At 41.0% G+C, this 24,487-nt stretch overlaps 1 protein-coding gene across 2 annotated transcripts in view; it reads right to left on the reverse strand.

Annotated features, from left to right (window-relative positions):
• Positions 1 to 16,077, reverse strand: part of LOC122548903 (collagen alpha-1(IX) chain-like) — a 118,668-nt gene extending 102,591 nt beyond the window's left edge. For both annotated transcript variants that reach the window (XM_043687859.1, XM_043687858.1), the window contains exons 1-6: positions 15,988 to 16,077; positions 9,594 to 9,679; positions 7,224 to 7,307; positions 6,386 to 6,515; positions 5,655 to 6,051; positions 2,811 to 2,891 (exon numbers count right to left, since the gene is read on the reverse strand). In XM_043687859.1, the coding sequence (XP_043543794.1) occupies positions 2,811 to 2,891; positions 5,655 to 6,051; positions 6,386 to 6,515; positions 7,224 to 7,307; positions 9,594 to 9,679; positions 15,988 to 16,016 (807 nt within the window). In that variant the 5' untranslated portion in view covers positions 16,017 to 16,077. The remainder of the gene's footprint in view (positions 1 to 2,810; positions 2,892 to 5,654; positions 6,052 to 6,385; positions 6,516 to 7,223; positions 7,308 to 9,593; positions 9,680 to 15,987) is intronic.
• Positions 16,078 to 24,487: the final 8,410 nt, after the last annotated feature.

Consider the following 24,487-nt stretch of genomic DNA (forward strand, 5'->3'; position numbering starts at 1 on the left):
ATTGTCTGGTAGCGGAATAATGGGAGATGGGTTGTACCTCAGAAGATATGTTACAGGGCCTTTCAGATATCCCAAAGCAAACAGATGACCAAACATCTTACCCACTTCACACGCTTGCCAACCTACCCTCCTCACCCATCTATCTACCAGGCACTCTGCCCACCTGACACATTTACCTCAACCACTCAATTTCCATACCTGCTTGCCTTAGCAATCTGATCCCCTTACCCACTTACCTACATATTTGTCCCTCTGTGTGGAGCTTTCAAAAGAAGCTTTAGGATATTTTAGCTTTAGACTGTCCATTTTAAAAATTCAGAAAATTGCCTTGTAAATAGAGGGTGCACCTTCTGCACAGTTTATCCACGTTGCTTCCTCTAAGTATTCCTGGCCAAATTGGTTCTGAAGGACATTTCAATGCAGCACCACTCAGGAAAATTCTAAGGAAGCTACAAGTGTATTTCTTTTGGTTGATTGGTGTCAGAAATAGGGTTTCCAGTCCGATTGGGGTGTCTAGAACAATGTGTGACTGCTGTTGCTGTTTCCCTAACTTTATCATGTCGTTTCCATGTGTGACAAATTTAAAATATTGTATTAATTCAAAGTAACACGTGTTTTAAAGTTAAGGAATGTGGAGGATACAAAATTATTCTGATGTGTATAAATGTATGGAATTGCTCGTGGTGATACATGTCCTCTAATGTATTACAGGAACAATGTCCAGTTAGAAAAATAAGCGGTGCCTGAATCATTCAGAAGTGTTTTGAGGGCAGTTTTGGATAGGAGGCAGGATTTTAACCCACAATTGAGTGAATACTGAGGCAGGGTGGCAAGAACCCTTGGAGACCTGAGGCAGCAAGGATTTGGCTAGCTGCTCAGATGCTACCTCTCAGTGATATACACAGTACAGAGGAGAGCCTGGGGCACTGGTACTCCCATTTACAATGACAGTCAGGTTGCTAAGGGGATTTTTCATAAATTAGCAGATTAACAAGTTGGAAGGAGGGCTCTGTTGGATAGAGGTGTAAGTGCACAAACATGTATATTGGATGAGAACCGGTACTCGTCACGACAGGTTCACACGTGAAGAATGCTTGCTTCTGTTGGACGGTACCCATAAAACAGACAGTGCCTTCAGGAATATGGGAGAAATAAATTTGTCCTTTCACTTTATTTACTGGCTGACACCTTGGAGACATTGATATGTTTTATTTTCTTGAACAGTTTCCTTTTATCTCCATCCTATTATTTCCTCAAGGGGCTGTCTCCTTGCCAGGATACATTTCATCGAGCAGTTGGACTGGGATCTTGATTTATCTTGCAGTACATCAACCAGGTCAGTCACTAGGACTAGAATAACAGCAATCACAGCCTTTACATCCTGCCCATTGATTATTTGTCACAGAGATGGAAACTCCAAAGTACAATCCAAAGCAAAGTACTTCCACCAGGGTAAGACATTGACTGAATTCTCAGTAATGACTCAATGCCTTCAGTCGGAGATTATAACTTATTTTTATATATTGTAGTCATAATAATTGTTTCATCCATATAAAAATAGAAACCTTGCAAGTGAAACTTTAATGAACTGAATCATAATAAGAACCATATCAATCAATCCTAAATATTAACAAATATCATATTCATATACAGGCACAAATCAATAATGTGAGGTTGTACCTTCTCTGAAAAGTTAAACATAACATATGATTTAACATACAAAAAGTAGATAAAAGCTGGAGTAAAAGTCAAAGAGATGAGTTTTATTGACATATATATATAGAAAAAAAAAGCAGAAGCCTTTAAAAAAAAATTGAAAATGTGACCCATTCTATTCGTTGAAGGAAGGTGGAGAAGTGTAATTTGGCTTTACCACCCAATTTGAACATCTCAGACTGTGTAATTTCCCTCAGCCTCATCCACTCCTGGAGGTGCTGACACACATTGAGCTATGGTTCTCTTTAAAGTTCTTTCTTTTGTTGTAATTATTTTCATTTACAACACATCGTCAAACATTCATTTTCTACAGAAAAAGGTAGCACAATAGACAGAATGTAGATAACCAGAGATCAAGTCTTTACTGGGTCTATGGCATGACTGACTACCTCATTCTAGAAATCACTGTACATATGTCGGCCTTGAAAGTAGCCAAGCTACTAAAGGATAAAGGCCATTGTGTTGAGTCTAAAACAGTTCCAACATTTTACAAGAATGTTTTAATGCCTCCGGTCTGTCTGAAAAAATAATTGAACACAGTTTCATAACAGACATTTTTCTAGGGGTGGAATAAAATAGAAGGGAATGTTGTAATTTTAAAAATGCATGCTCCATCTTAATATAACCCATTTTGCTTTGGTCTTGTGAATTTTTCTGAACTCCAATTCAATTTGATGAAAATTAAAACAAAAATCTCTCTGTGATTATAAGATGGGGGAAATGGGCAAGTGAAAAAGATAAAATCAATAGAAATATACAAATAAACTCAAAGAGTGTTAAGATGTAGACACACACAAAGAGCAGAACGATAGGCATGGAACAGGATGAGAGAGATCAACAAATTTAGGAAATAATGATGCAAAGGGGAAAAAATTTGCAGTCACAGGAGAGAGTTGAAGCAAAAATGTTCAACTTGAATAGACATGAGAGAATAAAGTCTAAAGGGCAATAAGTGATACAGGAAGGGGAAAATAGCAACAAGAGGGAGTAGAGGGGACCCAGAGGTGGAGCAGAGGTACAATGAATAAGACAGACTAATAACTTTACCGTAAAACAAGACTTATGATTGCGACAGGTCTTTGTTCAGTTTTTACCTGCTGTATAGATAACTCTGTGCAGGCCTCTCGATGCGCACGTTGTGGATCACAGTGAATCAGCATCCACTGCAGCTCAAACTAAATGAAAGAAAGAATGGTTAAAATTAAACAAAAAACAAAAAGCACTCCAAGTGTTAACTACTCCATTGTGGAAGATAAAATGCCACTTTTTTGTTTGTGCTTCACATACATGGTCATACTCATTCCTACCAGTTCAGCAGTATCATTCATAGATTCCCTATGGTGTGGAAGCAGGCCATTTGGCCCATCAAATCTACACCGATAATCCAAAGAGCAACCTACCCAGACTCACCTCCTACCCTATGTCTGTGACCCTGCATTTCCCACAACCAATCCAGCTGACCTGTGCAACCTTGGACTGTGCGAGGAAACCCACACAGACACAGAGAGAATGTGCAAACTCCACAAAGACAGTCACGTAAAGGTGGAACTGAACCCAGGTCGCTGGCACTGTGAGGCAGCAGTACTAACCACTGAGCCACCATGCAGCCAACATCAGGGACAGCTGCGCAATATTTTTAGATATTTGGAATAAGTTTGCCAACCCAAACAATCTACTTTAAAAAGGGTTTTCAACAAAGGGCTTCGCTATCGTCAAAACAATAAAGAACAGGACAAAGAGATTTGAAACAAAAACAGAGATCGTTGGTGAAACTTAGCAGGTCTGGCAGCATCGTAGGAAGTTAATGTTTCAAGTCTGGTGAGTCTTCATCAGAACTCAATCTGGTGACTCAATCTGATGAAGTCTGCTTTCTTCCCACAGATGCTGCCAGATCTGCTAAGTTTTGTTAGCAATTTCATTTTTGTTCTAGTAGAAACATTTTTACTTTCAGTAATCTAATAGAACAAATTTGTCAAAGTCAAAGTTGTCAAAGCACCAATTCCAAGTGTCAAATCTATGTCACTAGTTTATCATTAACTCTGTTACCTTTCGCAGCAATGTACAATGACATTTTGAAGAGCAGACCCAACTAGTCAGTTTTCTTTGGATGACTAACTGATAAACATTGGAAAACATCTATTGTATATATGGACCATCAAATGAGCAAAGGCACATTCTTTACAAAAGACTGGTCCAATTAAAAATAATAGTGATTTTTCATTTTTATTTTCATTTTTAAAACAGTCAAAATTGGGAAGCACTACACACATCCACCTTTACATTAAAAAGTGGAGCTGTGACTAACTCATAGATAGGGAGAAACTGCTCTTGTTGATAAAGGACCAAGAACAAGATAGAACAGATTGAAGGGAATTGGCAAGAGAAACAGAGTTGACACAACAAAAATCTCCTTGCTGCAACATGTGCTTGGGATTTGGAATACATTGCCTCAGAGTATGGTAGAGACAGGTTCAAATGAGACACTCAAAAAGGGAACTGCATTATTCTCTCAAAAGAAAAAAACTGAGGAGAAGGTAGGGAAATGATGGCCCTATGGCCCAAAAACCATTTGGCAAACATGCACGGTGTATCTAGATGTTTAAAAGATGTGTGGAACATGACTTGGGGATGTGGCAATGTAGTAGTAATATCACTAGACCAGTCATCCAGAATCCCAGGTTAATTTTCTGGAAGATGTTCAACTCCGACCCTGACAGAGAGTGATATCTGAAATCAGTAAAAGTCTGGAATAGTGTCCATGCAGCCATTGTCAATAGTTCTTAAAAAAAAAACTCCATCTGATTCACTAATGACCTTCATGTTCTTACTTAGTCTGACCAAACCTATCTGCAGACCCACAACAAAGTGGTTGATTTGTAGCTGCCCACTGGCCAATAGAGGATGGGCTAGAAATGCTGTCCTAGCCAGCAAGACAACTCCCATGAATAAATAATAAAATAGAACTGCAAGCAGCTGCCCGTTACATAACGGATCAGGAATGCTGACATTTCAGCCAACTGCTCATGGGAAAGTATACGTGAAATATAGGAATGAGAAAACACCATCAGCTTCTATTACAATTGAATTTCATGCAAGAAAGGCACAGACCCTGAAAGTCCATACACCAGCTGGTGGGAATTCCATTCTATGAGGTTTGCAGAGTGGCTGTGCTGCAAGCAGATGGATATGCATGGTGGAGTAATTCACCTCTATCCACCACATAACGTATTAGGGACTGTCACTGCCTGCCCCTGCCTAAAAGCTGCACTTGAATGCCATCTAATGAAGAATTCATGACCACCTTTCTGGGCTTATTGACACTTTTTAAAACTTTACAGCTAGACCAGCACTTAATTACATTTGGGAAGGAGGTGGGGAGTTGCCTTTTAGAACCACATTCTCACAGCCCACTTGGTCTGGAGGTGTACCCACACTGCTGTGAGGTTGAGAGTTGCAGAACCTTGAGCCAGTGGATAATGAAGCAATGGTACACATCTGGCAATGGAAACTTGGAACCAAATCCAGCTCCACGACAAAGCTGCCTTGATCCTATGGGGCAGGTGCAGAATGAATGCAGGGTCAGCTAGTTCAATATAGAAACCTGTAAGCATGGATTTAATAGTGAGGGATGATAATTTTCCCATTTGGCTTGGGATAAGCTAGCAAATACAATCCTGGCCAGACAAAAAAAAGGGAAGCGTCCTAGTGGGTTTTTTTACTGGGAGATCATGTAATTAGAAGCTAATTAAGCTGTCAGTTGCAATTAGATGTTCTGAGCCTAGGCTCTGCTAACATGTTCCTAAACTCTATGTGACATGGATATTCTATGAGACCTCAATTTTGGATTAAAGGCAGGTTTTTACCAATGAAGGTTTCTCAGTACCTGCAATTTTATTTTAGATTCAGTCAAAACAAATGAAATAGAAAGATCAACTCACCACCACGGACACTTTGTGGTTTGCATCCAGACGGCCTATCAGAGTATTCCCTTCTACATTGACGTTACCTTTTGGCTTAATAGGCTGAGAGGCTACACGATGACAGTCCACGAATAGGCTGACAGTGTCCCTCTCCACACCCACCAGGATCTTATGCCAGTCAGTATCAAAGATCTGGGAAACTCCTCGGAAAATGACTGACTGCAGATTGCTGTCCAAGCCGACTAAATAGAACTCCAAGGACTGGGTGTTGCCATTCAGCCTCAGGCCTACTTGCTTGTAGCCATTTTCATCCACAATCTGCCACAAGTTCCACACTTTATGAACCGTGTTTTTTACCATCCGGAAGGTGGTAACAAAGGAATACTCTTCGGGCAGCCCTCGTGGGTAGATTATTCTGGAAGAAATTAAATGTCCACTTTATATTAGAGAGAGTAAAATTAATTAATCCTTACAAAATGCATACTCATGCAATTAACATGGTCAAGGATTTCCTTTCTTTCCCTCCAGTTTAGTTGTCTTTCATTATTCACTATATCACGCTGACATACATTATAGTATTTATCAGAGTCTTTCTCTGTATGGTTGTAGACACACTAGTTAGATTCTTGGGTGGCTATGCATCAGTGCAATGTCTATGAATATGCACTTCTACTAGAGATATCAAAGCAATGACTGATAATGAGAACCCCTTCCGTTTCTCCCCCCATTCAAGCTGAGGACTTTCATACCTTGTTGGAATTTCAAAATTGGCCTCTCTGTCAAGTCTGAAGGCAATCTGAAGTGGTGTTGAACCTTCCACTCTTTTGACACCCCGTAGGGGAATGGTATCCAATTGGAATTGAGTAATGAGGTCAAATCCTGGGAATTAAAAAAATAACAGACAGATTTTTTGATTGTGTCTCTCCAAAATCAGTCTGCCAATAGGTGAGTTGTAGAACACATAAAAATAATGTTTCGCATTACAATGACATACTATCTATTGCTAATAAATGTGACTCATAATAAATGAAAACTTTGAGAGATGATGGTTACAGAACTGCCTGCAATCAAAAATCACTGGTAAGTCCCATGATTTGCAACCTTTTTAAAAGCTCTTTATACACAAAGGAAATCTAAATGACAAGTAAAATTGTAAATTACAAGACTCTTAAGTTTTATATTGGTCACTTATTGTCCTTCAATATAGGCCAAAACATTCCTCCAAGCTTGTCACTTTCCCATAATATTTGGCATCAACACTTGTTCTGGGGTCAGCTTCAGTGAAGTATTTGTGGCAGCATGTTCAAATCAATTAAAATGAGACAAGGAGAGGAGAAAGATCAATGACAGTTGTCGTCCCCACAACTGCAGCAATGGAGTGAACCATGGGGTCCCACAGCAGCAGATATTGAGGTGTTCATATTTTATGTATTTGTACCTCTTTGGTTTTTATGTTCTCAGTATATTATCAGAGTTCATAGCCTTGATTAATACAAATGTTCATCTTTAGATATGATTAAACAGTCTGCTGCACTTGCTGTTAGATGTATTTCCATGCCTCGTCTCTTTTAAAGTCTGAAAACTTGCCTGGCAAATCATCTTGTCCAATCCTAATATTAGGACACACAGTGTTGTCATCCAGACCATTGTAGTTGAGTCTGTCTTCCACTGCTGAATAGAAGAAAACATAATCAGAGTGGTGGAGTGTACATTTAATTTAACAACACAATAAGGAATTTAAATTCATTATAATTGGGCAGATATGAACGAAACTGATACAGGTTTAAGTTCTGTTACCCCCACTTGATGATCTAATCCAGGTTAGTATTTCACTGTAGTTCAGAAGGCATTCTGCACTGTCAGAGATTCCATCTTTAGACTGAGGCATTAAACGAAACCCAACCCTAAATTTAATGTGCTTACACTCTCAGATGGATGTTAAACATCTTGGAGCACTATTGAAAGAAAAGATTTCTCCTGGTTGTGAAGGGTACTGAATAAAGGCAAACTCACTGCATTTTTACTAAAATCATTTTAATCAAAGGTGGAAGTTTAGGGCATAACATATCCTTTGTTTCCAATTATTGGTCAGGAGAAAGCCTTGTTGAGTAGGTAATTCAATGAAGATTCTCAATTGGGTTAAGACACCAAATCAAATAATAACCAATGGTTTTTACAAATGTGTTAATCCAAAAGTACTAGATAACAGGCCACAGAGAGTACAAAGAGGTGAGTGATGGAGTTCCATTCACGGAATGTCCTGGGAAAGCCCAAGGTGCAGCACCCTCAACATGGGTGCAGATACTCCGTGATTAAATCATGAGCTTGGAGCAAGAGAAGGGCTACCTAACAGATGGCATGGTAGCTCAGTGGTTAGTACTGCTGCCTCACAGCACCAGGGTTCAATTCCAGCCTCAGGCAACTGTCTGTGTGGAGTTTGCACATTCTCCCCGTGTCTGCGTGGGTTTCCTCTGGGTGCTCCGGTTTCCTCCCACAATCCAAAGATGTGCAGGTTAAGTGAATTTGGCCATGCTAAATTGCCCGTAGTGTTCAGGGATGTGTGGGTTAGGTACATTAGTCAGGGGTAAATATAGAGTAATAGGATAGGGGATTGGCTCTGGGTGGGTTACTCTCCGGACGGTCAGTGTGGACTTGTTGGGCCAAATAGCCTGTTTCCACATTGTAGGGATTCTAAAAAAAACATGTTTTGGTAGCATCTATCGCACAGTACTTTCTATAAATGCACATCAATAATAATTTCTAAACTACGATTTTATTTTAGAAGCCGTATAGCAGTGAGCACATGCTTATAAGCCACTAGAAATTATGGAATTGTAATCTGGAAATATTTGTACATTTTCCATAAACTTCGCTAGAAGACATTCTATTGTGCTCTTACACTGATTTCAGATCAGACAGGTAGTTTATCCTTAAGAAAGTTACGTGACATCAGAACATGAGATGATCTGATTCAGTCACTCTCTCAGCATAATGGAATCAGCTTACTGTGTTCTGTCAGTTGTGTGTGTGCACTGTATGGTAACATAGAATGCCCACAGTGAAGCAAGAGGGCATTCGGCCCATCGGGTTTGCACCAACCCTCTGAATACCATTCCACCCTACCTCCATAACCCGTGCAATTACCTTGGCTAACCCACCTAGCTTGCACCTCCCTGGACAATATAGGGCAATTAAGCATGGCCAATCCACCTAACCCTGCACATCTTTGGACTGTGGGAGGAAACCAGACTACACAAAGGAAACCAACGCAGACATAGGGAGACATACAACCTCCACCCACCCAGTCACCCAAAGACTGTAATTGAACCCAGTGCTGTGAGGCAGCAGTATTGATCATTGACCCGCAGTGCCTGCATCGGCAAGAACAAAACCTAGGCCATGTATTATAGCAATGTAAATGGAGATAGTCTAGTTAATAAACTTCAAGACAGCTCTCGCAGCAAAAACCCAATCTTTGTGGTATATATTATGTGAGCTAACACATCTAGCAGCACATAAACAGCATTATAATGGCAGTGGTTTAAGACCCAAAAAAAGCCCACATCAGGCATCACCAAATGCAAAATCACATGATTAATTGAGAATTAAATGTCATCTGCCTCATACTTGGCAAACATAATCTCAGCCTCAGCAGTACGGAATGGGTGAACGCAGAGGAATTTGAGATATTCTTTTCTGTCATTTGTGAAGATAACATTTATATGTCTTTTTTCCTCTTATCCTCATTATTTAGTACATATATTGTCATGCTACTCCAGGAATCCTGAGTGCACTGCAAGCTAGCCTTTTCAGGCCTGGTTTTTAATTTTTTTCATGTATTCTTTTTTAAAAATGGTTTATGTCATAATTAAACAATGTGCTAAATTTATTAATTAAAAAAGTCTTTCCAGAATCACAGAGGTCTAATGCATTCTTATTTAATAACATTATACTTACAACACAATACTGGAGACCAAAAGAATGTTGGTAAAATTGCCAAGGTGAAAATATACAGCATCACCAAGAATCCCTCCTCTTTATTTCTGGTGTGAGGCAAAATTAAAAATAATAAAGTCAATGTTTAGAAATTATATACAAATGATGTTTCACCCAAATAGAGAAAAGAATGGCATTAGACAAGAAATATTTTTTGTCATATACAACTTGATAATTAATTATTATAGGAGTTGATTGCAAGGAAAAGATTTCAGACGGTAACTATTTTTCAGAAAGCTAAAAGAAAACAATGGGAACCATGTTGTTATGGACAAACTGTTTGAGTTTCATTTGTACCAGAAATGAACAGAACACATTTGTCAAATACTTTCTCAGGAAGGAATGCCAGATTAATACTATTGATATCAACAATTCTATTTTATAAAAATGAAACTTTGTATGTATCATTAAGATCATAATTTATAATACAGCAAGAGACTCCATTTTTTTCTTTCCATTTCTGTTATCCCTTGTTAGAACATGGGGAATTGTTGAATGGAACAGTGTAGAACTTTTAAGCTTCAGTTTCCAAATGGCACAAGCACAGCGATCAACTATTTTTATGTGAGAGAGGAGTTGGTGGCAAACTACACAAGAAATAAATCTTAAAATGATCACTATTGAGTCTTTATCTCAAAAGCATCTTTGAAAGCAATATATTTGTCTTGCTCTCTCCCACTGGTACAATGAAAGCAGAAAGAAGGGAGTTTGTTTATCACCGCTGGAAGGTAGATATTTTAAAAAGTCACAGTTGCCTTAATTAAGTTTTTATATTCCCTGCTGCATAGCTATGCTCAACATCTGTTCATTATAATCAAAAGAACCGAATTTGTTTTATGAAACTATTAAGCATGGTACACAGTGCCAAAAAGTGGGTTATTCATTAATGGCTTTGCTCTCCTTTGTGAGGTTGTTAAGTCTCCTCAACTGAATGATAATTCTGTATCTTACTGCTGCCATCTATTGTCCTGGGGTCTAACTGACTCCCAGCAATTGATCATTTTTATCTGTTGGATCAATCTGATGAATCTGAACTGCGTGCACTCGAGGCCATTAACTCTTTACTGAGAATATTCTCGATCCTGCACAGACTGATTTGTTGGAGGAGCTGGGAGAAAAACAAACAATTCTCACTTTTTGAATAACATTCTTCAAAGTTCCGAGTGTGCTGTCAGATAGTTATGATTAGATTAGATTAGATTACTTACAGTGTGGAAACAGGCCCTTCGGCCCAACAAGTCCACACCGCCCCGCTGAAGCGCAACCCACCCATACCCATACATTTATCCTTTACCTAACACAATGGGCAATTTAGCATGGCCAATTCACCTTACCTGCACATCTTTGGACTGTGGGAGGAAACCGGAGCACCCGGAGGAAACCCACGCAGACACGGGGAGAACGTGCAAACTCCACACAGTCAGTCGCCTGAGGCGGGAATTGAACCCGGGTCTCTGGCGCTGTGAGGCAGCAGTGCTAACCACTGTGCCACCGTGCAGCCCACCAATGTTTCATCAGTTAAATGCACAGAGGCAGTCAAGTGAAATTGGGATTTAAACACATCCGATGCCCAGGTGCAGCCTTACAGCAGCAAGTTGCAGTGGGCTGGCAAGGAAATCTCCTTTAATTCCCCCATGAAGGGATATTGGTACCAGAGAGCCACAAGGTAGATGGGATCTCTCTCAACACTGATCACCTGGCACTCACTTTTAACAACTGTAGAAGTCTTCAGAGAGCACCTCCATCCAACACTACCAGTGTCACTTCTTGCTTACAGTGGCAGTGCCAACTCTCCCAAAAGCACTGCTGAATAACACAGCCTTGAGCTTGCTGTTCAACATCACCACTTGTTCAGTTTGGCTGATAATAGCAATTGGAAGTAGTTCTTGGTGCTGGCCATTAATTAGGAAGACTGTGAAATGATATCCATCAGGGTTGGTTCCCTCATACATGTCTGACACTCAAGAGTCTTCTATAAAGAGAAGAACCCCATCTTGATCCCTACAACTGGTTGCAGTATTCCCAAAAAACCTGACCTAGAGTGGAGTTTTAACATGGAAAACAAACAGGTTTGGGTCACGTGGAATCGGGGTTCAAGTCGGATCAATTTGTTTCCTGACTCAAGCACATCTCCAACTTGTCCATTTCAGCCTTCAGTGAATATTTCATGGTGAATGGAGCAAACCAACTACTGCAAACCCCTGGGTCAAGTCTTAATTAAACCCAGTCTGCAGGCCAATTTATCATTTTGCTTTTCAGTTTAACAATTGCCTGCTGCATTGCTTGAACGTTAGAATGTATGATTCAAGCTCTGAGTGTGGTTACACCTACCTTCTGGATCCACCTCTCCACAATTGGTCATCTTCCTTGACAATGAGCAACAACTTATCTTTATATAGTGCCTTTATTATGATGAAACATCACAAGATGTCTCTACCTTGTCTACTCTTCTAAAAACATCACATGCCTCTGGAAATCAAAATTCTGCAGTATAAGAGTGAATGTCAAAGTGTAAACAAATCAAGACTTTCTGACTGATCAGTTTCCTGTGCTCAAGGCAAGTAGCAACCTTTCCAAGCAAGACTCTATGCACCTGAAATTTTACTTCCAAATCCAACTAGTCTTTTTGTAACTATAAAATATTAAACCTTTTAGTGAGTTATTTCTCTGGATTTCTAAATTTGTTCACAGCTCCATTACCCCTTGGCCTCACTTCATTAAGATTTGTCTTTTTCAAGTGGTGGTCTTGCATTGGATTTCATCTCCCACAAACAACTAAGTAAATAGATAATTCTTTGTCTTTTTTTAAAAAAACTTTCTGCTGCAATTAACATATGTTGGTGAACATAATTCAGTCACCTTAATCTCATATGTACAACTGACTATCTTTAAGTTAAGTCTTTCGCAACTTTTCTTTAAAAAAAATGCCACAAACCTTAATCCCTTTTCGCCCACATTTCAACCAATTACAGAGCCATGTTAGAAAGTCTCAATTGCTGTGTGCTTTTTTCTTTGCCAATAAACTATGGGCAGAATCCTATCAAATGTTTCTGAGCATTCCTATCGGTAACATCTATAGACTCATGCCTCCATAATATGTTAACAATTTACTCAAAAAACTCAACCAGACAGCTTCCCTCAAAACATCTATACTCTGTTGTTCCAAACTCAACTGCTGAGTCAGTCCTTCTCTGATAAATCCTACATGATAACCCTATGATCAATTAACACCAGCAATTTGAGATAAATGTAAAATTGGAGGAATATGAAAGTAATCTTTCTATTTAGCTCTCAGACTCCATTGTACACAGTCAAACCATGCAAACAAAAACTTGGATACTCCTGTTCCATTTGTATCACAGAATAACACAGAAGGTAAACTCAAGTATTCATTACCTCTATGCAATTCACTATCTGCTGACTTCCACTTAATGTATAGAAACATATGTTTCTCAAAAATATGATCTTATATTGCTTCCCTTCTTCATGTCTTCCACTTGCTTGAATGTATAATGAGGTATATGACTTTGATACCAAAATGTGTTATCACTAGAGGTGTCTTTGGACCTATGGTTTATGATTGCATACCATTTTTTACGTCACTTCTGTGTCTGTCATAGACAAATTGATAAATCAATTGTTATGGTTCATCAAGAACTCCATTTCAAGCCCCTATTTTCATTCCCAGATTGAGTGTACAGATTCAAAAGAATTCTTTGCTCCGTGAATCCAGCCTTTAAAAACGGCCACTTACAGTTCATACCTTTCATTGCAGGAGTCAGGATGGATTGAAATTCAGAATGATGCCCTGATGAGACTGCTGCCAGATTCAGAGTTGGGCCAGGGAGAAAGCTGTCTAAGGCTTCTAGCACTGGGGCCAAAAATTAATCAAAAGGCTAATCCAGTCCTCATCCCTCACATCTCCTAAAATCCCAGGCTGCTTTGGAGTAGCTGGCTCACCCATTTACTTTAAAACTTCCATTAACTGCAGAAATGGATGGGTTGGAGATGCATCTGGGTCAGGAAACAGAGTTATCAAACTTTAACCTTTGCTACAACATTGTCTTGACCTGTCTCCATTAAACTGTCAATGCATCTGTGACCATCCACCCATCCCCATGACCCCTCAATGCCTATACCACCTGATGCTCATCTACCCATGTATCATGGACCCTCACACCCCCTACACCATTCTATACACCTCTATCCATTCTCTCTTAGGCACTCATACCTCCATGCCAACATAAAGTTCCATCCACCACCCTTTCCCCCTTCACCTACCATGCCAACTTAAGTATCATTCACCAGCATCAATATGGAAAGGAAAAAGAATTACTGAAAAAAGGTTATGTTGCAGACTGAATTCGATTGAGAAAAGTATTCTCCTTCATCAAGATCACATGTTTTGACATGCTTGGCACTTATTTGACAGCTTGAACTTTCCAAAAGGTTAATGTGCCTTTTAGGCACAATCTTATCCACTGCTAACAATCTCAAAAGGATTAGGGTGTAGGTTTGCTCGCTGAGCTGTAGGTTTGATATCCAGACGTTTCATTACCTGGCTAGGTAACATCATCAGTGGCGACCTCCAAGTGAAGCGAAGCTGTTGTCTCCTGCTTTCTATTTATATCCTTCTCCTGGATGGGGATCCTGGGGTTTGTGGTGATGTCATTTCCTGTTCGTTTTCTGAGGGGTTGAGAGATGGCATCTAGATCTATGTGCCTGTTTATGACATTGTGCTTGGAGTGCCAGGCCTCTAGGAATTCTCTGGCATGTCTTTGCTTAGCCTGTCCCAGGATAGATGTGTTGTCCCAGTCGAAATGGTGGTTTTTTTCATCCGTGTGTAGAGCTATGAGGGAGAGGGGGTCGTGTCTTTTTGTGGCTAGCTGGTGTTCATGTATCCTGGTGGCTAACTTTCTTCCTGTTTGTCCTACGTAGTGTTTGTGGCAGTCCTTGCATGGAATTTTATAGATGACGTTGGTTTTGTCCATGAGTTGTACTAGGTCTTTTAAGTTTGTTAGTTTTTGTTTGAGAGTGTTGGTGGGTTTGTGTGCTACTAGGATTCTGAGGGGTCTCAGTAGTCTGGCTGTCATTTCTGAAACTTCTTTGATATATGGTAAGGTGGTTAGGGTTTCTGGTTGTGTTTGGGCTGCTTGTCGTGGTTTGTTCTTGAGGATCCATCAGACCCTATCCCTTACCCTATTGCTCTACAATTACCCCTGACTAATGCACCGAACTTACACATCCCTGACCACTATGGACAATTTAATATGGCCAATTCACGATTGCTAACTTTCCACCACTTTTTAAAGAAAGATAAATGGCAGGTTCTGCCACACCCGTACAGGCAGAGAACTGCTTGGGAGCCACAAAAAGACTAAATAAATGTCTACCTTCTCATGGGAAGGAGCAAGCAAAATTGATGCTGAAACAGCAAAATTTTTTTCAAAAAAAGTGAAATGAACAAAGAAACAGTTCGGAATCTAACTAGATCATGAAACTAAATAACAACAGGAAAATCCGATAGACTGACATTTCTATTTTAAAGCAACAATTCCATCCAGTTTATATCGTGATCCAGTTGAAGAATGGCTTGGACTCGAGCGTCAGTGTTTATGACACAGAATCAGGCCATCCGCTTTAGTCAGCTTCTGTGTTCCCTCACCTTCCACCCGAACAAATATTCCGAATACACTATGCTGCTCTGTTCCTTATCCTCTATCCCAGTTTGCTTCATCCGCCTACATCATCTAAATTAAACCGCGACACGGTTTATGAATTGTTCTGAAATTCGTCTATAAGCAAAAACGCGTAACTTCACACTGAATATTAAAGTTGTACTGTTTGATGCAATTAAATTTTAAACGTCGGTTTATGGGGGCATTAGTTTAAAATAAATGGGAATCAAAATCGCCCCATTTCAAACACTAATTCGACGGACTGTTTCAGAATTACAACTCTGCAAGGGACACAACTCTCCCTCCTGGTTTAAATTACACAGTCTGATTATTTAGAGTGTTCACCTACAGTCACACAATCCTTTGCTATTTCACACGATAAGATTACTTGATTTTATCCGGTGTCTTTTTCTTGAAAACGTACATTAGAACAATTTCCTCTCTGAATGCGCCCTGTGAAACTTGTCGAAATAAACTCGTAAACGTTTTGGTAGAATGGTAATCCTGAAGAAATTAAAGCCGACCTGAACAAAATTCCAAGCTCTGGCGCCCGTTAAACTGCTTTCTGAAAGTAGGCTTGATTTAGCGTAATTGCTGTTAAATTACGACCATATTCTTTGCGATAAAGTTTAAGAATCGATTCGGTGCTCTAGCTAACAATCGTTTGCAGTCCTTACCTTGATCCATGGAACACTCCCAAGCCCATTTTTCGTCTCAAATTAGAAACCAGGCAATCAAGTTCAAAAAGGGAGGGCAATGTGACTCATTTGAACAGTGCATAGAGGCAGAAGGACTGCAGTGTCTGAAGGACACTGAGATGAAGGTGAGCTGGAACTGCCCTTTGGAGAAGGTGGGACTTGCACCATCTCAGTTTCATTAAAAGATCTGGCTGGTTCCAACTTTTCTCAATAAACTCTCCCTCCTCTGTCCCACCATGGTGAGTACAAAGGTAGTGGAGGGAAGGTTTTAATTTGGTTCCTTTTATGGTTCATAGCCACGGCTGTAAAACAGATTCTTCATCAAACTCTACAACCCTGTTTAATGTACAGAAGAAATTTGTTTGATCAGAGATTGGTGGGTGCTAACATTTAAGTAATTAGGGGTGTACTGAGGAATATAAGTAGAAAAACAATTAGCTTTGAATAAATTCCGATAAGTGAGACAAGCCAGACTGAATTGAAAGAAAAACATATTTATTTAGGGTCTTTCACCACCTCAGATCATCTCAAATTGCTCTCCAACTAATTAAGAATCTCTGAAGTGCAGTCACTATTGAAATGTCAGGGAAAAAACATCTAAGATTTGTCATTCTGAAGCCAGTCAGCTGTGAGGAATAGGCAGATAAATATACCTAAGGCCAAATCATTTCAACCCGGAGACCATGTGCTCCTACCAATTACCAGATGAAACCTTAAAAGTCCAGTTCAGTGGCCTGTAGGGATTGATAGAGAATCTTGGTAATGTAAATTATCTAATTGAGAATCCAGACTTGGGAATAAAGTAAAGGCCGTGTTCTATCAGGAGCACCCATTGAGGTGCAGAAGAGTGAGCAGATTTAAGGAGGCTGCTTACAGCATTTATAGGATTATGTAGGAACACTTCAGACTGCAGCATCCTAGCCCTACATGATGTGGATGTGGGAGAGGCCTTTTCTATAAGGCAACATCCATATCGGCTAGGCCCAGGAAAGTTGCCGCAGATTCAGTAGAAGGTAGAATCACTGCTGGAGCACCACATAAGAATTCCCAGCAACAGTAGCAGGATCTCCTAGTTATGCCTATTCATGAGTCAGACAGTTCCACAAGTCGTTACATTGACTGTCAAAAGGGTAATGACACCCAGCTGAAAAACTGCATGGATAGCGTGGGTAAAGCAACTTTTATTATCAAGATAGACTAACTGAAGGGGGACTAGCAGATTCCCCTGCCTCTGATTCGTCTGCCTCTGACTGTCTGTGTGAATAAAGCCTTCTCTTTCACCTCCTCAGGCATGTTTTACAGTATTGTGACATGCGATTTGACTCCAAAATGCCCCATTCACCTTTCAAAGATGGATGAACCAGGTTGTAGTGGGTTTATCTAATTTTTTAGTGTATCCAGATGACCTCCAAGTGTACAACAACATCTGGGAAATGCACTGAGAGGAACTGGAGGCCCTTTTCTGAACATACAGTCAGCTGACCTGGTGGCCAATCAATCTCACAAAGATGTCGTCTGCTAAGGCCTAAGTTGCCTACCTCGGATGTGGAGTTAGTGAAGAACAAACAATGCTTATGGTCAGTAAGGTACAAACAGTCGCATAATTCTCTTTTCCACAGTACAATGGAAAATCGTGAAGTTCTTGGGAATGCAGGGATTCTGCCACAGTTTTGTCCCAAACTTCAGCACAATCGCTACCCTGCTGATAGACCTGCTAAAGATTGTAACAGGACAGAAAAATGTCAGACAGATTTCAAGAAGCTGAAGATTATTTTAATAAGCTACTTGCTCTTACAGGGCGGCACAGTGGTTAGCATTGCTGCCTCACAGCGCCAAGGACCTGGGTTTGATTCCAGCCTTGGGCAATTGTCTGTGTGAAGTTTGTACATTTTCCCTGTATAAGTGTGGGTTTCCTCCGGGTGCTCCGGTTTCCTCCCACAGTCCAAAGATGTGCAGGTCAGGTGAATTGGCCATGTTAAGTTGGTAATGTAAATTATCTAATTGAGAATCCAGACTTGGGAATAAAGTAAAGGCTGTGTTCTATCAGAAGCACCCATTGAGGTGCAGAAGAGTGAGCAGATTTAAGGAGGCTGCTTACAGCATTTATAGGATTATGTAGGAACACTTCAGACTGCAGCATCCTAGCCCTACATGATGTGGATGTGGGAGAGGCCTTTTCTATAAGGCAACATCCATATCGGCTAGGCCCAGGAAAGTTGCCGCAGATTCAGTAGAAGATGTTCAGGGATGTGTGAGCTGGGTGCATTAGTCAGGGGAAGTGTAGAGCAATAGGGTAGGGAAATGATCTGGATGGGATACTCTTCAGAGGGTCAGTGTGGACTTGTTGGGACAAATGGCATTTGAAGCCCACCATGACAGATGGAATTAAAAGTTTAATGATGACAATGAAACTATTGTTGTTTATTAGGGAAAGACCCATCTGATTCACTATGATCCTTTTCCACACTGTAGGGATTCAATGATTCTATGAACAGCCCCAATCTTCAACCAAGCCTTTAAAGCAGCTATTGATGCCAATGCCACCAGGATAGGAGTTGCTCTTGTCCTAAAGGACAAATCTTGGATAGAGAAACCATATGGGTACTTCTCCAAAAATCTAAACAAGCACCAGAAATTGTTACTAATAGTAAGGAAGGAAACATTCAGTTTATTAATGTCCATCAAACACTTTGGGATAGATTCCAAAATGGATAGACAGAGACCACTGTCTATACAGGCCATAGGTTGTCTACTTTTGTGGAAAGGTTTACATCGAAGACTACTAAGTTACTCTACTGGAGTTTGTCTCTTCAACCATACCATCTAAAAATCACTCACAAATGTAATTGTGGATGTCTTGTCCTAAACATGAAGAGATCCAGTTTGGAGAATGAATGTGTGTGTGTGAGTGAGAAAGAAAGAATGAATCTCATTTCATTCATCATGTGATAGATCAAAAACCTGGATCAATTATGGCAGATTGAGTTTATAATTACAACATGTGCATTTTAAAAGAGGACATGCAACCGCTTGTGGTGCAGTGGTAGTGTCCCTCCCCCTGAGTTGAGAGGCCCAGGTTCAGATCCTACCTGCTCCTGAGGTGCATAATTACATTTCTCAACAGGTTGATTGGAAAAATAGGGTTTGTTTTTAAATTACAAATTATAATAGGAGCCATAAAGTGAGACCTTGTGAGACTGCCTTGCCTGCATTGAAAACATTGCTGACTGAATGGGAGCTGCTTCTCCAACTGAAATTGAAAATCACTGCATGGTATGCATTGACTTTGCTATTATCCTAGATCCTCATTCAATTCACTATTAATTATTTCTGAACTCTCTATAAATGTTAAAGATATGTATCTTATTCAACCATACACTTATTTGTTTTATATTTCATCTTAATTATAAAACTATTTAAAATTTCTTACTGCTACTCACCTGCCTTGCTGATCTCACCTCTGCCATCACTTTAATCTCCAGCAATTTCCCTCCTCTCCCTCGCACTATACTTCTGATACTAGCATGATTTAATACCACTTGAGAACTTAACCAAAATCTGCATCTAAATGATGTAGAAAAGTCCCTATCTTAAACAATTTATTCTACTTAAACAATTTATTCTAAGTTGGACATTTTACTCTGCATATGAAAATGGTACATGACAACTACATAATCGCTTTATGACAAAAGTCACCAAGTAACAAGATACACTCAGAATGTTGCAAACTCTTTGTTGCTTAGGACTGTAGCCAATCTTTTGGACTTGAATCAGGTGAGCCCTTCACTGACTGTTGCTGACTGATTGCAATACCCTTTTACCACACTAAAGGGTTGCCCTTTGACTTTCATACATGACCATTTACTTGAAGTATGTGCTGGTACATGCTGAATGTGAGACATTGATATAGCACAGTATCACAAGCGATGTGTTCACCCTCTAACTGTTCAGTATTCCCCATCATCACAATCTGCCTGCCTCTTCCTCTGTGCTAAAAAGCAATGCCAGCTACAGAACCTGGCAGGGAGAAAGTGAGGATTGCAGATACTGGAGATCAGAGTCAAGATTGTGGTGCTGGGAAAGCACAGCAGGTCAGGCAGCATCTGAGAAGCAGGAGAATCGACATTTCAGGCATAAGCCCTTTTTCACTACACTTTAGTGAAGGGAACTGCTATTCTTACCTGGTCTGGCCAACCTGTGACTCCAGACCTATAATATGGTTGACCTGAACTGTCCTCTGGATAATTAGGGATAGACAATAGATGCTGGCCTCATTTGAATGGGGAGAAAAAGGATGCTTCAGTGTGATTTGGGCAAGTTGAGTGAGTGGGCAAATATATGGTGGATGAAGTATCATTGGAGAACTGTGAAGCTGTACACTTTGTAGCAAAAACAGGATGGAAGATTATCATCTGGATGCTGATAAATTGGGTAAGTCAGAGGTGCAACAACACCTGGGCGTCCCTGTACAATAGTTTCTGAAAGTAAGCACACAGATGCAATGAAGGTGGGAATCGTATGTTAGCCTTCATAGCAAGAGGATTCAAATAGAGGAGCAGCAATGGGCAAAAGTGAGGACTGCAGATGCTGGAGATTTGAGTCAAGAGTGTGTTGCTGGAAAAGCACAGCATGTCAGGCAGCATCTGAGGAGCAGGAGAATCAACGTTTGGGGCAAAAGCCCTTCAGGAATGAGGCTGGGAGCATCAGAGGTGGAGAAATAAATGGGAGGGGGCTGGGGCTGGAGGAAAAGTAGCTGACAGTGCAATATGTGGATGGAGGTGGGGGGTAAAGGTGATAGGTCAGAGGGGAGGGAGGAACGGATAGGTGGGAAGGGAGATTGGCAGGTCAGACAGGTCATGAGGGTGGTGCTGAGCTGGAAGGTTGGAACTGGGCTAAGGTGGGAGAGGGGAAATGAGGAAACTGGTGAAGTCCACATTGATGCCATGGGGTTGGAGGGTTCCAAGGCGGAAGATGAGGAGTTCTTCCTCCAGGTGTCGGGTCATTAGGGAGTGGCAATGGAGGAGGCACAAGACCTGCATGTCCTTGGCGGAGTGGGAAAGGGGAGTTGAAGTGTTCGGCCACGGGGCACTGGGGTTGGATGGTGTGGATGTTCTGGAGATGTTCCCTGAAGCGGTCTGCAAGTAGGCGTCCTGTCTCCCCGATGTGGAGGAGACCGCATTGGGAGCAATGGATACAGTAAATGACACATGTGGAAATGCAGGTGAAACCTCGATGGATGTGGAAGGCTCCTTTGGGGTCTTGGATGGAGGTAAGGGGGGAGGTGTGGGCACAGGTTTTGCAATTCCTGCGGTGGCAGGGGAAGGTGGCGGGAGGGGAGGGTGGATTGCTGGGCGGTGTGGACCTGACGAGGCAGTCGCGGAGGGAAAGGTCTTTACAGAAAGCAGGTCGGGGTGGGGAGGGAAAGATATCTCTGGTGATGGGGTCCATTTGTAGGTGGCAGAAATGGAGGAATATGATGTGATGTATGCGGAGATGGAAGGTGAGGACTGAGGGGTTCTGTCCTTGATGCGGTTGGAGGGGTGGGGTTTGCAGCAATTAAACATGCTATTAGTGAGACTACACTTGAAGTAAAGTGAGCAGTTTTGGTCTCCTTTGCTGAGGAATGATGTTCTGATTATGGAGGGATTTCAATGTAGGTTTACCTGACCTTTTCCTGCGAGAGCAGGAGTGGCCTATGAAGAGAGTGGCCTATGATCAGTTAGGACTATATGCACAGGAGTTCAGAAGAATGAGGAAAAGATCTCATAGTAACCTATAAAATTCTAACAGGACTAGACAGGGCAAACACAGGAGGAATGTTCCCAGTGACTGGAGAGTACAGAATCGGGGATCATAGTTTAAGGATTCCAGCTCATCCATTTAGGACTGAGATGAGGAGAAATTTCTTCAGGCTGACAGTGGTGAGCCTGTGGAATTCTTTGCCACAGAAGGTGGTTGAGATCAAAACATTGAATATTATTAAGAAGGAGTGAGGTACAGTTTTTAGGGCAAAAGGGATCAAAAGGAATGTGGAGAAAGCAGGAACAGGCTACTGAGTTGGATGATCAGCCATAACCATACTGCATAGCAGGGCGCATATGAAGGGCCTTATATCCTAGTCCTGCTGCAATTTTCTATATTTCTATTTTTCTGTGTGTTAGTTGACCCAAGACAGGTATAACAATGTGGTGAGGCTGGTGGTTTCTCAATATAGTTTGCATGGACGAAACGTTGGTGGCCATGGAGTACATAGAACATAGAACAATACAGCGCAGAACAGGCCCTTTGGCCCTTGAAGTTGCGCGACCTGTGAGCTAATCAAAGCCCATCCCCCTACACTATCCCATAATCATCCATGTGCTTATCCAAGGATTGTTTAAATCTCCCTAATGTGGCTGAGTTAACTACATTGGCAGGCAGGGCATTCTACGCCCTTACCACTCTCTGAGTAAAGAACCTGACTCTGACATCTGTCTTAAATGTATCCCCCCTCAATTTGTAGTTATGCCCCCTCGTACAAGCTGACATCATCATCCGAGGAAAAAGCCTTTCACTGTCTACCCTACGTAATCATCTGATCATCTTGTATTCTTTACCAAATCCCCTCTTACCCTTCTTCTTTCTAATGAGAACAGACCCAAGTCTCTCAGCCTTTCCTCATAAGACCTTCCCTCCAGACCAAGCAACATCCCGGTAAATCTCCTTTGCACCTTTTCCAATGCTTCCACATCCTTCCTGTAATGGGGGGTGACCAGAACTGTACACAATATTCCAAGACTAGCGTTTTGTATAATTGCAATATGACATTATGGCTCCGAAACAAAATCCCTCCACCGACAAACCTAACACACCGTAAGTTTTCTTAACAGCACTATCAATCTGGGTGACAACTTTCAGGGATCTATGCACATGGACTCCAAGATCCCTCTGCATATCCACACTACCAAGAATCTTTCCATTGACCCAGTATTCTGCCTTCCTGTTATTCTTCCCAAAGTGAATCACCTCACATTTATCTGCATTGAACTCCATTTGCCACCTCTCAGCCCAAATCTGCAGTTTATCCAAGTCCCCATGCAATCTGCAACATTCTTCCACACTGTCCACTACTCACTGACTTTAGTATCATCTGCAAACTTATTAACCCATCCACCTCTGTCTGCATCTAAATCATTTATAAAAATTACAAACAGCAGTGGTCACAAAACAGATCCTTGTGGCACACCACTAGTAACTGGACTCCAGGCTGAATATTTTCCATCAACCACCACTCGCTGCCTTCTTTCAGAAAGCCAGTTCCTAATCCAAACTGCTAAATCACCCTCAATTCCATGCCTCTGCATTTTCTCCAACAGCCTACCACATGGAGCCTTATCAACCACTTTACTGAAGTCCATGTATACCACGTCAACTGGCCTACCCTCATCCACATGCTTGGTCACCTTCTCAAAAAACTCAATAAGGTTTGTGAGGCACGACCTGCCCTTGATGAATCCATGCTGACTATTTCTAAATCCTATCTCTTATAATCCTTTTCAAAACGTTTCCTACAACAGACATAAGGCTCACTGGTCTATAATTACCTGAGTCATCTCTACTGCCCTTCTTGAACTAGGGCACAACATTTGCAATCCTCCAGTCCTGTGATACTAAACCTATAAACAATGACTTCTCAAAGATCAAAGACCAACGGCTCCAACACCTCCTCTCTAGCTTCCCAGAGAATCCTCGGAAAATTCCATCCGGCCCAAGGGACTTGTCAACTTTCACTTCTTCTATAATTGATAACACCGCTTCCTTACTAACCTTGATCCTTTCTAGTCTATTTTCTATTATCTCATTCTTCTCCTCTACAATATTCTCCTGTTCCTGAATGAAAACAGATGAGAAATATTAGTTTAGCACCTCCCCAATCTCCACAGGGTCCACACACAATTTCCCACTTCTATCTTTGATTGGCCCTATTCCTACCCTAGTCATCCTTTTATTCCTCACATACCGATAGAAAGTTTTAGGGTTCTCCTTTATTCTACCTGCTAAAGACTGCTCATGTCCTCTCCTTGCTATTCTTAATTCTCTCTTTAAATCCTTTCTGGTGAATCTGGACCTCTCCATTGCCTCATCTGAACCATCTTGTCTTATCGTCACATTAACCTCCTTCTTCTGCTTAACAAGAGATGCAATTTCTTTAGTAAACCATGGTTCCCTTACCTTATCATTTTTTCCCTGCCTGACAGGGACATACCTATCAAGGACATGCAACATCTGTTCCTTAAACCAGCTCCATATTTCGATGGTCCCCATCCCCTGCATTTTGCTACCCCATTCTATGCATCCTAAGTCTTGCCTAATCGCATTATAAGTTCCCTTCCCCCATCTATAACTCTCGACTGTGGCATGTATCTATCCCTTTCCATTGTTAAAGTAAACGTAACCAAATTATGGTCACTCTCTCTACAGTGCTCACCTACAACTAAAT

The sequence above is a fragment of the Chiloscyllium plagiosum genome, chromosome 4, assembly GCF_004010195.1.
Source record: "Chiloscyllium plagiosum isolate BGI_BamShark_2017 chromosome 4, ASM401019v2, whole genome shotgun sequence".
NCBI lineage: Eukaryota > Metazoa > Chordata > Chondrichthyes > Orectolobiformes > Hemiscylliidae > Chiloscyllium > Chiloscyllium plagiosum.